Here is a 16,694-nt window from a genome sequence, read left to right as displayed (position 1 = left end):
CTGTTTGTTGACCCCTGAAGATGACTGAAATCCAAGGCACAAGAAAGAGTTTACATGGCACCAGAACGAATCTCTTGTTACCTGGTTGCTTCACTGTTGGGACAGCTGGACTGGTAGCTTGTTTCTAGATGGTAACAAATCTCATCAACTAGGAGGCATTTCTGTTACCTTTATCTTGTCAGTGTTCTCTGGAAGTTTGCAGCTTGACCAATTACTGAGATGACACCAATATGATGAGCAGTAAAATGGCGATTTATTCAAGCTAACACACATATATATACCCTATGCCCTTCGTGTACGCCCACTGGAAACGTATACATCATATATCTTGATGGCATGGGGATGGACCTATCTTGTCACAGCCCGAAAAGCGCACACTCGCCTAATACAACATTTCCCCCTCCCCATGCCAAGAAAGCCTTACCCCGTTACAATGCGAACGCTAGTCCTAATCTGAATTATATAAAGGTGTTAGTCCTTATCTAAACAAGTAATTTATAAAGGGAGATATGCAGATTGCAAAGCATGCAGAGATAAGCGATGCTATATCTAACAATATTAGTAGTTTCTAATTAATACGTTCAAGGCACCTTTGGTTATATTATAACATTCATCCTTCTGCTCAGAGTTTCGCATATAACCGCTGGAGCTCCATTTTCTCATTGAACACTCCTTCTATCATACCTTGTAAACAACCTTGTAGACATCTAAATATACATGGCACACATATAATTAATGCAAGAAATATAAGAAGCCCTATCACTAATGCCTTAAGTAGCTGTTTGAGCCATGTCTCAATACCTCCAAACAGACTTCCCAGCCAATCTCCAAAAGGATCATCCTGGATGCCAACCTTCTTGGTGTGTTCTTGTAACCACCCCAACTTCTTGTGCAACAACTCACTATGATCACTCAAGTTAAAACAACACATCCCTTCAAAGTCCTTACACCCATGACCTTGTGCCAGAAGTAAGAAATCAATTGCCGCTCTGTTTTGGAGCACAGCGTGTCTAATGCTCTCTACATCTATAAGCAAATCTGAGAGTAGCCGAGAGGTAACATTAGCCTGTTTAACAGTCCAACAGGCCAGTCTCTCGATTTCTTTTAAAGCGTGTGCAGCAGCCACCCCGGGAGCAGAGAAAGAAGCAAAGACTCTAGCAGTGGGTCCCCATAACCTTACGTCGTCCCCGCAGTCAGGCTCCAGAGCATGCATATCCCTTTTGGCTCGCGAATGATTAAATGCCTTATAGATCTCAAAGATACTTGGGGATAAGATGGTCAATTTCCCCAGATAGCAAGGACCTCCTACTGGGTTCTTAGGAATCCCTTGCCAAGCACAATCCCCACAAATAAGAAATATTCCTGGTGGTAAGGCTTTTGCAGTATCATTGTTCCAAAGTTCTCCCATGAACGAAAATGATCCTTTGGGGATAGGGAAAACACAACAACCTGTGTTGAATGCCATATCTTCACAGTCGACCTTTCGGACAGACCCATCCGTCCTGCTAATATTAACAATCTCACCTATTGAGACGTTTATAGGACAATCTCCAGAACGATAAGGCACCGATCCGTTAGGGTAAAACCCACAATATCCTCCATCAATATCAAAGGTCTCATCATCACGGGGATACACAAGGGTATACGGGACAGTTTGATTAGTTTTCGGGTCCCAGTAGGGGTCCTCTGGACCAAGAAGTTGCTGCCTAGTCAGAGACAACCTTTTCATTGAGCCAAAGATCATGCACCCAGGGGACAACCATTGTGAGCTATTCTTGTCCCAAGTATCATTTTGTACCATTTGCGAGCCAAGTAAATCCAGCTGCTGGGGCTCCTCGGGAAGAGTGATGTTTAACCTACAAATAGTACAAGCCATTTTCCTTCCGAGATAGTATACGGAATCATTTCCCAGCCACCTCCAAGTTCTTTCTAGTCCATTGCAGTACCGCAAACAGCCACTCTTTTTCCCAAGGTAACCCTTAAACGCAGAGTCATCCCATTCTGGGACCCCTATAAGGCATGTTTGAAAGGGTGACGTAGCTGACTGTAATGCAAGACAAAAGTCTGTTCTTCCTGTCTGATTAGCCCATGTAACCCATAAGTTCCCCGGTTGTTGAATCAAATGAATGCCCCCCAACGGTGACCAACACAGACACAAAAGGCACAACAGCATTAGCATGGTAGTTCTCGTTGGCAGCAAGGGTTGTTTCTCCGAGTTCTCAGGTTTCTTTTTCTTCGGTATCCACGAGAAAGTCCTTCTGAGCTCCTTTGGTTCGGGATTCATTGGGCGTCCGATCAGCAGGTCCTATAAGAGGATACTCAGCTCTTATTAACTCCCTGATGATTTCTTTTTTGCCACCAATCTCTGGCTTAATTTTTCTTGATGGCACCCAACGTATAACTCCCGTATCCTTGCGTTTTATTGCTGCGTATCCCCTTCCCCAGACCAATATGGACCATCCCGACTCCCAGGACCCATTGTCCAACTTAACCTTTACTGGTGGGCCTTCCTCGATAATTTTCGGCTGCCAATGTCTCTGTATGGGGGTCCTTGAATTTTCCCCTCGCTCAAAATGATTTAATGCATATAGCGCACGGGCCAAAATTTCACCTTGCTGTGATACCGGGATTTTTCCTGAATACCCTTCCCCCTCCCCAAGCACACGAATCTTTTCCTTGAGGAGACGATTGGCCCTTTCTACGATGGCCTGAACATGTGAGTTTCCCGGAATTCCCGTAGTATGTGTGATGTTCCATCGGGCTAGCCACTCTTTGGACGAGCGTGAAACGAAACAAGGACCATTGTCTGTCTTTATGTGGCGCGGCATTCCCAAAACTGCTATGGCCGTGGCCCAGTGGTGTTGCGCTGCTGTAGAATTGGTACGGCCATGTTGGGTAGCCACAATGACAGTAGAAGATGTGTCAATCGTTACAGCGAGCCACTGCCTTGGGGCCATTCGCGGTTCCATTGTGAAGTCTGTCTTCCAGACATCCAATGGGGCAAGACCACGAGGATTAACCCCTGCCCCCAATGCTGGCGCTGAATTACAGTGCAGACAGGTTTGAACGACCTCCCTCGCAACAGTAACTGGAATGGAGCAGGCCCGAGCCAACGCCTTAGCCCCTATGTGCAATGCAGAATGAAGGTCACGAGCCTCCTGCAGGGTATATATCTGACCCCCGGCCATTCGATCTGCGACATCATTTCCGGCTGTAAAAAATCCTGGGACATCAGAATGGCTACGGACATGGAGGACAGCCACTGGTGCAGTCCTGGCTACTAGAGCGTCCTCTAGCAGGGCTGCAGCCACTGTGTTCGGCTGCCCTTCTTTTCCCATCCGCAAGAGCATCCTAGCTACGAACACAGAATCAGTAACAATGTTGCAGGGAGTCTGGGGCCAGAGGCATAGTGCCACTGCCACTGCCCTGGCTTCAAGCATTTGGACGCTTGCCATACTATCGGATATCAACTTTGATTCCCATTCACCAGCAGGACCCCGCCAAACAGCCACCCCCTGGCCTGTCGCAGACGAGGCATCAGTGAAAATCGTGGGACCATCCACGGGGATGTCCAATACCCTAATTCGCAATGATATTTGGAGAGGTCTTGCCAGATCGAAAATTGGCAGCGAGTCTGAATAGCTAAACTTGCCACTGAAGTCATACACAGCCAACGAGACCTCATCTGGCAGAGGCTGAACATTCCGAAAGGTCCCTGGCAAGTATATGACGTCCAGGTCCTTCCTGAAGGCTCTCACCGCTGTGAGGCGAGCCTTTCGGAGCAAAGATGATAACTGCTCCAACCACGGAGTGAACGCTCTTACTGGCTGGGCGGAAAACAAGCAGCATAACGGACGAGGGCGAGAGCTAAGGGTATGCCCTACCACCGCAGCTGATCCCTGCTGTGTCATGGTTTTGTAATTTTGTAATTTTGCTATCAGTATTCCACATCATAACATCATGTAAAGTATGGATACTTCTGTTGAATGTGCAGTCCACAGAAGAAGACTACATATCCCAGAGAACAACAGGAGTAACAATAAGTCACGGGACCAGGACTCTATATAATCTCGTTCCCAGGCTGGAGTGCCCTCCTTCTTCTCTCGAACTTCTCGGAGAGTGGGAAGCGTTCCAGCCGTGTCGCCTAGAGTTCACAGTAGGCCTCTCGGTTTTCGGAGACTCTCTCTCTCTGTTTCGTTCGATTTTGTTAGCCTTAATTATATTATATTGTGTTATCTTGTATTTCGATATCATATTTAGTAAAATAAGTTTTTCCTCCTTAGATTGTCGCTGTTTTATCCCACTCCCCTTTTCCCCCTCCTTTCCGGGCCCCGGGGGGGGGCGCGGGGTGGCTTCCCCTGTCACGGGCATAGGTAAATCTAAGTAACCCGTGACACTGCTGGCATCTTGTTACTGCACCCTCAAGTGGCCGCTCTGAATCCCACCTCGCAAGCGCATTGGTGGAGCATGCAGATAGTATCTCACGCCAGGCTAACTCCATCTCTGGAGTCCACTGCCTCTCCTCTTGTGGGTTCGACCCCTTCAACTGGTCATAAAAAGGTTTCATAAGACGTGGAGGGATACCGACAGAATTTCTCACCCATTGCATCGCCCCCACTAGTTTTTGCACGTCCCACAAGGTTGTAATGTGAGGCTTTACTTCCAACCCCTCCGGGATCACCGTTGCAGACCCAAACTTATAACCCAGAAACTCAATTCCCGGTTCTCTCTAGATTTTTTCTTGGGAGATAACAAACCCGACAGTTGTAAGCGCGCAGACCACTTGATCCTCCAGAGTCTGCAACCGAGAGTCACATGGTGCAGCAAGCAGCAAATCATCCATATAGTGGGCAATTTGGCAGTCCGGCAATGATCGTCTCACCGGCTCTACAATTTTTCCCACTACAATCTGACAAATCGTAGGTGAACAGACCATACCCTGAGGGAGAATTTTCCACTGGTATCTCTGGGCGGGCCCCTTATTATTCACAACTGGGACCGTAAACGCGAAAGCTTCCCTATCATGTTCAGCCAACGGGATGGAAAAGAAGCAGTCTTTGAGGTCAATGACCATCAAATGCCACCCCTCTGGAATAGCTGATAGTAAAGGTCCCCCCTGCTGGACAGGACCAAAGGGAACAAGTTGTACATTGACTGCTCGGAGATCATGTAGTAACCGAAATGACCCCTAGGACTTTCTGATCACAAAAACAGGTGTATTCCAATTACTGAGAGATGGTTCTACATGGCCTGCCTTAAGTTCTCGTGAGACAAGCTGTATAAGCGCTGTTAATTTATCAGCAGGAAGGGGCCACTGATCCACCCAAACGGGAGAAGCATCCCGTTTCCAATGTAGCGGAATCACATGTTGCAGCGCTAAATGGTGGACAGTGGCCCTTTCTATAAATTTGTCAACTGCACCCCCAACTGAAGGAGAACATCTCTACCCAGAATGGAACCACTAATTGGGGCTATAGTGGGGGTTGTAAAGACAGTCCTCTCGATGGAGCCATCCCTCCCTATAAGCGAGAGCTTTACCCCTGCATCAGCCATACAGGTGGACACCTCACCCCCCACCCCCGTGAGAACTCTCCACGTAAAGGTCTTCGGCCACTCCTGTGGCCAATCGTCTGTCGCAATGACAGTAATATCCGCACCGGAGTCCAATAAAGCCATAAAAAACACCATTCTAGGTCCCGATACTGGGGTCTCAGGATCAAATGTCATCATGACCTTAACCAATGGGCGCTTGCCTAGGTCCATAGCTAATGCCACGGTGGGAGTTGTGCTCGTAGTCCGGTTTAAGGAAGTGGGAAGGAGCCCCGGGCCATTGGCGCCCTCCCGTTCCCATTTCCCTGCATCGTGATTTTAAGTTTTCGGCACTGACACGCGGCATGTCCAGCCCCACCACACCACTGACACTTCTTGTCCGGTCCCTGCGATTCCTTCTGATTAAACCTCTTAGGGCATTGGGCTTTAAGGTGACCAAGCTGTCCACACTTAAAGCACGGGCCCTTATCCTTATTTTCCCCAACTCGAGAGGCTGCCATTACTGCAGCAGCCATCCCCTGCATGGCAGTTACAAAGCCCTCATTAGTCAATGGTGCATTTTTCTGATGATCTAGCACATACTTGATGATCTCTCCTGGAGTGTACAAAGTCCCAGGTGCCGCCCTTATAATCTGTTGAATGTCTGGCAGCGATTTTTGTTTAAGACAATCTATCACAACTAAAGATTGGACCCCCTTTGGGAGGTCAGACCCCTCCACCGCATGGATCAAGCGATTCGCAAAATCAGAGAATGGCTCGGAGGGCTCCTGTTTGATGTCTGTCCATGGGAGCACAGGCTCTGCAACCTTAGCCACCATCCGCAGAGCCTGAAGGGCTGCGGTCGTGAGCGCTGCCAACTCCCCTGCTCTAAGCGCATTCGCCTGGCCCTCCGGGGACCCCACCATGCCATCTGCTAACCCCTGAAGATGCGCAAGAGTCATCTTGTCTTTTCGATCCTGGCCATTAGCCGGATGGTTATTATCGCGGGTCGCAGTGGCTACCACAACCTGAAGCAGCCTATTCCACTCGTCATACCATAAGGTATATTGTACAGGCTCAAGGATGACACACATAATAAGGCTGACCACATCATAAGGCAGAAGACTAGAGGCCATGAGAGCCTCAACTGCCGACATAGTCACTGGAGAACGCAAGCCTTTCTTTTTGACCAAATCCGCAAGGCGAGTGACCGCCTTAGAGTTTAAAGGGGTCCAAGCTCTACCCTCTGTATTCACTGTTACTGGAAAGGCAAACGTATCCGTCACATCGGCTGCTCTGAGATCCTCCCTCACCCGAGCCCAGTCAGTGAGTGTGGGCGGGCTCCACGGGCCAGATGCCACAGGACCACACCCCTCCTGGGCGTGTCCCGGGGCCGTCTGCATCAAAGTGCTATGCCCACATCCAGTGCCCTGCTGGGCGGAGTGATCCGCCCCTTCAGGGGAGTGGCTAGAACAACAGGCAGGACCAGACAGTAAACGAAGTACCACCCCCTCCCTCCCCTTGCTGGGCGGAGTGATCCGCCCCTTCAGGGGAGTGGCTAGAGCAACAGGCAGAACCTGGCAGTGAGACAGTACCATCCTCCCCCACTGCCCTCTTATCAGTTGTGCAGAGAGCAACAGTACATTCCACCGAGGGTCCCCCTCCCCCTTCATCCATAAATGATTTTAATGAAGGATATAGTCTCCGTGCTGGATAGGGAGGTGGGGGCGGGGTGTACTCTGGAGCTGAGTGGTCTTGTTCAACTTCCTCCTTCTTTGTTCTTGAAGGTGTTACGTCAGTTGGAGCCGAGGGGGTCGGCGCCATCTTCTCCTCCTTTGGATCTGTAGGAGAGATGAGACCCCCCCCGGTTCCCCTCGCCCCCAACCCCAACAGTTCCCTAGCCCGATCCCCCGCAATCTTCTCTTCCTTTGCCACCTTAAGTGCCTCCAAGACTAATCCCCAGACCTTGAACTCTGTAACTTTTCGGGTGGCCAGCACCCTTTGTGAAAGCGCCATTGTGAGCGCATCCCAGTTATTGGGATCATATAAATCAGAGGGGGATGTTAACATCCCCTCCTTCTCCAGCAGCGAAAGAACTGCAGCAATCTCCTTCTTAGAAGGAACATCCTTCCCACAGTGAGTTTTACATGCATGCAGAATCACCTTAATAACGGCTTCCATGTCGCCTCTGGCCAAACGTATCCCACCTGGCCCCAACCTGGCGCTTCCCCAACCGTGCCGAAGGGGTTCCGAGCTCTCCCTACCGCCTGACGAAGAGTTATGGCCAATCCTCTCGTCCCAGTCTTTCACCACTCCACGAGTAAATAATTACCGCTCCACAGTGAGAACCTTCGCCGTTAGAATTATAGCTGCTCCACTTCCAATCACGTCCGGGGTCACCATTTGTTACCTTTATCACAGAATCACAGAATCACAGAATCACAGAATTACCCGGGTTGGAAGGGACCTCAAGGATCATGTAGTTCCAACCCCCCTGCCTAGCAGGGCCACCAAACATACACCTTTACTAGATCAGGTTGCCCAGGGCCCCGTCCAACCTGGTCTTGAACACCTCCAAGGACGGGGCATCCACAACCTCACTGGGCAGCCTGTTCCAGGACCTAACCACTCTTCTAGTAAAGAACTTTCCCCTAACATCCAACCTAAATCTTCCCTCCTTCAACTTAAAACCATTTCCCCTAGTCCTGCTATTATCAGCCCTTTCGAAGAGTTTACTCCCTTCCTGGGAGTAAGTTCCCTTCAGGTATTGAAAGGCTGCAATGAGGTCACCCCGCAACCTTCTCTTCTCCAGGCTGAACAAACCCAACTCCCTCAGCCTGTCCTCATAGGGGAGGTGCTCCAGCCCCCTGATCATCTTTGTGGCCCTCCTCTGGACCCTTTCCAAAATCTCCATATCTTTTTTGTACTGAGGGCTCCACACCTGGACACAGTACTCCAGATGGGGCCTCACAAGAGCAGAGTAGAGAGGGACGATCACCTCCCTATCCCTGCTGACCACCCCTCTCCTGATGGAGCCCAGGATCCCATTTGCTTTCCGGGCTGCCAGAGCGCACTGCTGGCTCATGTTAAGTTTCTCATCTATCAGGACCCCTAGGTCTTTTTCTGCCGAGCTGCTCTCAAGGACAACTCCTCCCAGCCTGTACAGGTGCCTGGGGTTCTTCCGGCCCAAGTGCAAAACCTTGCACTTTGCCGTGTTGAACCTCATTAGGTTCACCTGAGCCCAGCTTTCCAGCCTGTCAAGGTCCCTCTGAATGGCATCCGTTCCCTCCACCGTATCGACTGCACCACTCAGCTTGGTGTCATCAGCAAACTTGCTGAGGGTGCACTCCATTCCCTCATCGATGTCATTAATAAAGATGTTAAAGAGCACCGGTCCCAAGACAGACCCTTGAGGGACACCGCTCGTTACCGGCCTCCACCTGGACATAGAGCCATTGACCACCACCCTCTGTCTGCGGCCTTTCAACCAATTGCTTATCCATCTAGTTGTCCACCCATCAAATCCACCTCCCTCCAATTTGGAGATGAGGATGTGATGGGGGACCATGTCAAAGGCCTTGCTCAGGTCCAGGTAAATGACATCGGTCGCCTTCCCTTCATCCACCAACGCCGTCACTCCATCATAGAAGGCCACAAGATTAGTTAAGCATGACCTTCCCCTGGTGAAGCCATGCTGGCTGTCTCGGATAACATGCTCGTTCTTTATGTGATCAAGCATGTTGTCCAGGAGGATCTGTTCCATAATCTTCCCAGGCACAGAGGTGAGACTCACCGGCCTGTAGTTCCCCGGGTCCTCCCTGCTCCCCTTCTTGTAAATGGGAGTGACGTGACCTTTCCTCCAATCATCCGGGACCTCACCTGACAGCCATGACTTCTCAAATATGATGGAGAGCGGCTCAGCAACCACCTCAGCCAGCTCCTTCAGGACCCTGGGATGCACGCCATCTGGCCCCATAGACTTATACTCATTCAGTCTAAGGAGGCACTCTAGGACTTGCTCTACCCTTACAGTGGGGAGGGATTTACCTCCTTGGTCCCCACATGGAGGTATGGGGGTGCAAGACTTAGGGACGTGAAAAAGACTAGAAACCTGGCCACCAGTGAAGACCGAGGTGAAGAACTCATTCAGCACCTCAGCTTTCTCTTCATCTGTTGAAGCCATTTCTCCTTTTAAATTTACCAGAGTAGGTACGCCCATTTTGGCCTGTCTCTTCTGGCCAATGTACCTGTAGAAGGTTTTCTTGTTGTTTTTCACGTCCCTCGCCAAGTTCATTTCTGCCTGCGCCTTGGCTTTCCTGATCCCACGTCTGCAAGTTCGGACGGCATCCCTGTATTCTTCCCGGGTGACACAGCCTTGTTTCCAGAGCTTGTACACCCCTTTCTTCACCCTCAGTTCTCTTAGCAGGTCCTTGCTGAGCCATGCCGGTTTTCTACCTCTCCTGCCCACTTTCTTAATCAGGGGAATGGAGACCTCTTGTGCTGCCAGGAGGGCATCCTTGAACAGTAGCCAGCTCTCCTCAACGTCCTTATCTTTGAGGGCAGCGTGCCAGGGGATCTTGGCCAGCATTCCATTGAGAAGCTTGAAGTCTGCTCTTCTAAAGTTCAGCATCCTGGTCCTGCTCTTTGCCAGGCCCACATCGCTTGAGATCACAAACTCAACCAGGGCATGATCGCTGGAGCCCAGGCATCCTCCAACCTATCTTTATCTTGTCAGTGTTCTCTGGAAGTTTGCAGCTTGACCAATTACTGAGATGACACCAATATGATGAGCAGTAAAATGGCGATTTATTCAAGCTAACACACATATATATACCCTATGCCCTTCGTGTACGCCCACTGGAAACGTATACATCATATATCTTGATGGCATGGGGATGGACCTATCTCGTCACAGCCCGAAAAGCGCACACTCGCCTAATACAACACATTTCCAGAGACCCAACTATTGACAGAGGGATGAACAGATGTATGGATGGTGCTGCCACCATCTGGGAGCAAATGTTAGTGGCTGTGTGTGAAAAGCTTCCCTTCAAAGACATTCTGAAGCCTCTGATGAAAAAGTGGGATACAATTGAAAAAGGCATCCAGTACTTGAGGGAAATAGCTGTGGTGGAAATGTTGTATAATCCTAATTTTGATCCTTGCTACCTTTGCCAAGAACATGATCCTGAGAAAGTGAGGACGGCATATGGCAGATACTCACCAAAACAGCACCAGAAAGGTATGCCGTTACTTTAGCAGCAACGTTTCAAAGGTACGAGGAACAAGATGGAAGACCCCTAGTTTTCAAATTGGTTCTTACAGTGCAAAACTTTGAACAGCAGTTACCTCCAACCCACGTCTCCATTTCACCCATCTCAGAAGTAACGAACAGACTGTATGAAGTGGAAGAGCGAGTGTCTCAGTTCATTAATTGTTGGAGGAACCACTGCATACAGAAGTGCCACTGTCAGATCCAGAAGTAGGGAGGAAATGGACGGGGGATTCTGTACAGAATGTACAGCATATGGCTAAACACAAACATAACGTGGTAGTTGAACAGCTGGCCAATATGTCAGGCCCAAAGGATTATAGTCAGTGGGTTCCATCAGGCTGTTAGATGGTCACTATCAGCTTTACACAGGGCTCCATTTTAGGGCCACTTCTCTTTCATGTTTTTGTGGATGTCTTGCGCGCAGTAATAGAAGATGTTCTGAGCAAGTTTGCTGATGAGACCAGATGAGGAGGTGCTGTTGCCTCCACTGAGGGTGGAGAGGACTTGCAGAGAGATGTGGACAAGGCAGGGAAGTGGGTACCAGTTGGTACTAAGCACCAAGTGCATAAAGCATAGCAACAACAAGTGACTGCTTGTGCACCTGGCTAGGGGCAACCCTGGTGTCTATATTAACTCGGTCGCAGGCTAGACTGACGTCTTTCGAGTTCTGGCATTCAGGGGAGTGTGTGGGAGCCTTCACCGTTTCGTCCAAATTTCACAGTAGGCCTCTCGGTTACGGGACGCATTCTCTCTCCTATTTTGCTTGCTTTGTTAGCTCAGTTTTCAATTATATTGTATTATATTGTGTTATTCTGTATTTCAATATAGTATTTAGTAAATAAGTGTGCCTCCTTAGATCGTTGCCGCTGTTTTCTTTTCCTGATTAACTTCTGTCCTTTCAGTCTAGGGCCCCGGCGGGGCCCACGGCCCCCTGTCACGGACGCAGGTGGATTTTTCGTACAAACCATGACAGATTTTGGTGGAGAATGCGGGCAAATTGAGTTGCTGTTTTTCTGTGTTTTCTTCTGTTGTTCTTTTAGCTTTTAACAGAGCTACAAGTTTTTTTCCTGTTAAGGAGCTATCTTAGGTTTGCGATTCTGCACCTGCGAGCTTGACCTTGAAAGTACAGGCGGACTGCCAATACCCCGGTTTATTTTATAAAAACTGCTGAGCTTTGCTTTTTTACTTTTTTTTTCCTTTCCCTCTCTATTGAAGAAAAAAAAAAAAAAAGAAATAAAAAAATATTTCCTCTAGTAAATTTGTTCTACCAGGGACTGCATGTCATTAGTTCCTCTTTTATGATGCTCCAAATATATTGGAGCATGTTTAAGCTAGCCACTTTTCCTATGGAGCTATAGGAATGTATAATGATTTGAAAGCATGGTTAGCAACGCTTACTTGGTATCTGCATGCAGCTCCAGAGGGAGCAACTAATGCAACTAATAGTTCAGGAATGGTGGTTTTTGAGCGTGCTCCTCCTTTTTTCTTTGCATCCTTTAAGCAGTCTTCAAATGACCAGTTGTCCCAGTGGACCACACTGTCATTTGTGTCAATCTCCCTGAACTTAATGTTGACTTTTTTACTTATTGGTTCTTGGGTTTATTACATTTGTTACATCAGGAGGAAGTCTTCCCTACAACCAGAGAATACTGAGTGGCAGGGAGTGTGGGGAGACTTTGGAGAGACTTTTAGAAGACAGACATCTTTAGTGTCATGGAGCTTTACTCCTGAACACTTAAAGAATCCTGAGAGTTTGACCGCATATTTGAGACAGGAATGTTGTGGCTCAGGCAGATCTAGGGAGGCACGAGTGACTTGGGGCCTAGCTAATGCTTATCGGGCCTTATTCAATACCATTCCTGAGAGGGATGATTTTGAGGTTGAGAGAGAGAGTCTCAGGGCTGAGAATGAGAGTATGCAATCCAAACTCGACACTGTCCAGTCTGAGCATAAAGCCCTCCGGTCTGAGCACAACGCCCTCCGGTCAGAGCACAGTGCCCTTCGGTCTAAGTGTAACATCCTCCGGTCAGAGCACAACGCCCTCCGGTCCGGGTACAACACTCTCCAGTCCAAGTATGACGCCCTCCAGTCTGAGCGCGGCACCCTCCAGCCCAAGCACGATGCCTTCCAACCCAAGTGTGACACCCTCCGGTCCGAGCACAACACTCTCCAGTCCGAGCACAACATGCTGCGGTCCGAGCACAACACTCTCCAGACTGAGCACAATGCCCTCCAGACCGAGAACAACACTCTCCAGACTGAGCATAACGCCCTCCGGTCCGAGCATAACGCCCTCCGGTCCAGGTACGACACTCTCCAGTCCAAGTACGCCGCCCTCCAGATTGAGTTTGGTGCTGTCCAGATCGAGTGGAACACTCTCCAAAACCAGCTATGTGCCCTCCGAGGTGAACTGAATGTATTTAACCAACTACCAGGGGCACATGTAGTCCAATTTGACCAGCCACTGGGGGCACACGTAGTCCAATTTGACCAGCCACCGGGGGCGCATGTAGTCCAATTGGACCAGCCATCGGGGACACCAGATACAATGTTGGTTGCCCCTGTAAGAGGGCGAAAGACAAAACGAGTTTCAACTCAGAGAAAATGCAGAAGGAGTTAGAAGAGCGGAGAAAGTTAGGAGAGCAGGGGAACTCAGGAGAGCAGGGGGACTCAGGAGAACAGAGGAAGTCAGAAGACCAGAGGAAGTTGGAGGAGCAGAGGATGTTAGAGGAGCATAAGAGGATGTTAGAGGAGCAGAAGTAGTTAGAGGAGCAGAGGAAGTTTGGAAAGAGGAAAAAAAAGGAGGGTTACCTGAAAGAAATAATACAAGAGTCAGAGTCAAAAGAAGAAGAGGAACCAAAAGTTAGATTTTCTTTACGAGAATTTCTCGAGCCCAAACTTCTAGATGGATGTCGCCACATCCCAGCAGATGTGATTGACAAAATCACTGCTATGACTCCGCCCAATGACAAGACAGAGGGACCTGATGGGGTGCATCCGCGGGTGCTGAGAGAGCTGGCGGAAGTCATTGCTGAGCCTCTCTCTGTAATCTTTCAGAGGTCTTGGAGAACTGGGGAGGTGCCTGAAGACTGGAGGACGGCCAGTGTCACTCCAGTCTTCAAAAAGGGCAAGAAGGAAGACCCGGGTAACTATAGGCCAGTCAGCCTCACCTCTGTCCCAGGGAAGGTGATGGAACAGCTTGTGCTGGATGCCATCTCCAGACAACTGGGTGATAAGGAGGTTATCATGAGTACTCAGCATGGGTTCACCAAGGGTAGGTCGTGCTCGACCAACCTGGTGGCCTTTTATGAAGATGTCACTAGCTGGGTGGACAGGGGGAGGGCAGTAGATGTAGTCTACCTTGATTTCAGTAAGGCTTTTGATACTGTCCCCCATGACATCCTTATAACAAAGCTGAGGAAGTATGGGATAGATGAGTGGACGGTGAAGTGGGTTGAGAATTGGCTGACTGGCAGAGTGCAGAGGGTTGTCATTGGCGGTGCGGTGTCTGGCTGGAGGCCTGTAACTAGCAGCATCCCCCAGGGGTCTGTACTGGGTCCGGTCTTGTTCAGCATCTTCATCAACGACCTTGATGAGGGGATAGTGACCACCCTCAGCAAGTTTGCTGATAACAAGAAGTTGGGAGGATTGGCTGATACACCTGAAGGCTGTGCTGCCATTCAGCGAGACCTGGACAGGCTGGAGAGCTGGGCAGTAAGAAACCGGATGAGGTTTAACAAAAGCAAGTGTAGAGTCTTGCACCTGGGTAGAAATAATTGCATGCACCAGTGCAGGCTGGGGGAAGACCTGCTGGAGAGGAGCTCTGCTGAGAGGGACCTGGGCGTCCTGGTGGACGACGGATTAACCATGAGCCAGCAGTGTGCCTTTGTAGCCAAAAAAGCCAATGGCATACTGGGGTGTATTAAAAAGAGCGTGTCCAGCAGGTCGAAGGAGGTGATCCTACCCCTCTACTCTGCCCTGGTGAGGCCTCATCTGGAATATTGTGTCCAGTTCTGGGCTCCCCAGTACAAAAAAGACAGGGATCTCTTGGAAAGAGTCCAGCGGAGGGCCACTAAGATGGTGAAGGGCCTGGAGCATCTCCCCTATGAGGAGAGACTTAGGGAACTGGGTCTGTTTAGACTTGAGAAAAGAAGGCTGAGAGGGGACTTGATCCAGGTTTATAAATACCTGAGGTGTGGGAGCCATAGTGGCGAGGCTGATCTCTTTTCAGTAGTGCGTGGGGATAGGACTAGGGGTAATGGGATGAAAGTACAGCATAGGAAGTTCCACACAAATGTGCGGAAGAACTTCTTTACAGTGAGGGTGACGGAGCACTGGAACAGGCTGCCCAGGGAGGTGGTGGAGTCTCCTTCTCTGGAGATATTTAAGACCCGCCTGGACGCCTTCCTGTGTGACATGGTGTAGGGAGCCTGCTTTGGCAGGGGGGTTGGACTCGATGATTTCTAGAGGTCCCTTCCAACCCCTACAATTCTGTGATTCTGTGATTCTGTGTGAGAGACCCAATCTTTTCTGGGAGTAGTGGGCTTTTGGAGAATGCATGTCCCAAACTACAACCACATAGTGAGCCCCCTCTATCAGGTAACACGGAAGAAGAATAATTTCTCATGGGGTCCTGAGCAGCAGCAGGCTTTTGAGCAGATAAAACAAGAAATAGCCCGTGCGGTGGCCTTGGGGCCAGTACGGACGGGACAGGATGTGAAGAACATCCTCTAGACTGCTGCTGGAGAGAAAGGTCCCACCTGGAGTTTGTGGCAAAGAGCCTCAGGAGAGACCCGAGGCCGACCCCTAGGATTTTGGAGTCGAGCATATAAAGGGTCTGAGGAGCGCTACACTCCGACTGAGAAGGAGATCTTAGCCGTGTATGAGGGGGTTCGGGCTGCTTCTGAAGTAGTTGGGACAGAGGTTCAGCTTCTTCTAGCACCTCGCTTGCCAGTAATAAACTGGATGTTTAAAGGACAGGTTCACTCCATCCATCATGCTACTGATGCCACTTGGAGTAAGTGGATTTCATTAATTACTCAACGAGCTCGAATGGGAAAACTCGGCCGTCCTGGAATTCTAGAAGTGATCATGGACTGGCCTGAGAGTAAAAAAATTGAAACACCACCTACAGAAGAGGTATCACATGCTAAAGAGGCACCACCATACAATGAGCTACCAGAGAACGAAAAGAAATTTGCCCTATTCACAGACGGATCATGTCGTATTGTAGGGAAGCATCGCAGATGGAAAGCTGCTTTATGGAGCCCCACACGACAAGTTGCAGAAGCCACTGAAGGTAAAGGAGAATCAAGTCAATTCGCAGAGGTAAAGGCTGTTCAGCTGTCTTTAGATGTGACTGAACGGGAGAGGTGGCCAATGCTTCATCTTTATACTGATTCATGGATGGTGGCAAATGCCTTATGGGGGTGGTTGCAACAGTGGGAAGATGATAATTGGAAACGAAAGGGTAAACCTGTTTGGGCTGCTGAACTGTGGAAAAACATTGCTGCCCAAATAAGGAACATTGTTGTAAAGGTGCGCCATGTAGATGCTCATGTACCTAAAAGTAAGGCTACTGAAGAACATAAGAATAACCATCAGGTTGATCGAGCTGCCAAAATTGAGGTGGCTCAAATAGACTTGGACTGGCAGAACAAGGGTGAATTATTCCTAGCTCAGTGGGCCCACGAGACTTCAGGTCATCAAGGAAGGGATGCAACATATAAGTGGGCCAGAGACTGAGGGGTGGACTTAACTATGGACGCTATTGCTCAGGTTATTCATGATTGTGAAACATGCGCCATAATTAAACAAGCCAAGAGGATGAAAACTTTTTGTGGGGAAGGGCGATGGCAAAAGTATAAGTATGGAGAGGCATGGCAGGTTG

General features: G+C 49.4%; 2 protein-coding genes across 2 annotated transcripts; both read right to left on the bottom strand.

The window, feature by feature from the left end:
- Window positions 1-231: 231 nt before the first annotated feature.
- Window positions 232-2,303, bottom strand: LOC146754648 (uncharacterized). Its single transcript, XM_085527448.1, has one exon. The coding sequence runs from the start codon at window positions 2,282-2,284 to the stop codon at window positions 623-625; it is 1,662 nt and encodes a 553-aa protein (XP_085383574.1). The 5' UTR covers window positions 2,285-2,303; the 3' UTR covers window positions 232-622.
- A 3,498-nt stretch (window positions 2,304-5,801) lies between these two features.
- LOC146754647 (uncharacterized) lies at window positions 5,802-7,740 on the bottom strand. The gene is made up of 2 exons (XM_085527810.1): window positions 7,021-7,740; window positions 5,802-6,926 (listed from the first exon to the last, which is right to left on the bottom strand). The coding sequence occupies exons 1-2, from the start codon at window positions 7,708-7,710 to the stop codon at window positions 5,802-5,804; spliced, it is 1,815 nt and encodes a 604-aa protein (XP_085383936.1). The 5' UTR covers window positions 7,711-7,740.
- Between the last annotated feature and the right edge of the window lie 8,954 nt (window positions 7,741-16,694).

Source organism: Coturnix japonica, chromosome W (assembly GCF_054131305.1).
Source record: "Coturnix japonica strain WE chromosome W, WE-NBRP24, whole genome shotgun sequence".
NCBI classification, from domain to species: domain Eukaryota; kingdom Metazoa; phylum Chordata; class Aves; order Galliformes; family Phasianidae; genus Coturnix; species Coturnix japonica.
This window is presented reverse-complemented; position numbering and strand designations above follow the sequence as displayed.

Coding starts and splice junctions, on each gene's coding strand:
- LOC146754648 (XM_085527448.1), bottom strand. CDS start 2,284: ATGAATCCCGAACCAAAGGAGCTCAGAAGGACTTTCTCGTGGATACCG.
- LOC146754647 (XM_085527810.1), bottom strand. CDS start 7,710: ATGGAAGCCGTTATTAAGGTGATTCTGCATGCATGTAAAACTCACTGT. Junction 6,927..7,020: donor GGGGTGGTACTTCGTTTACT/GTCTGGTCCTGC, acceptor ACTTTGATGCAG/ACGGCCCCGGGACACGCCCA.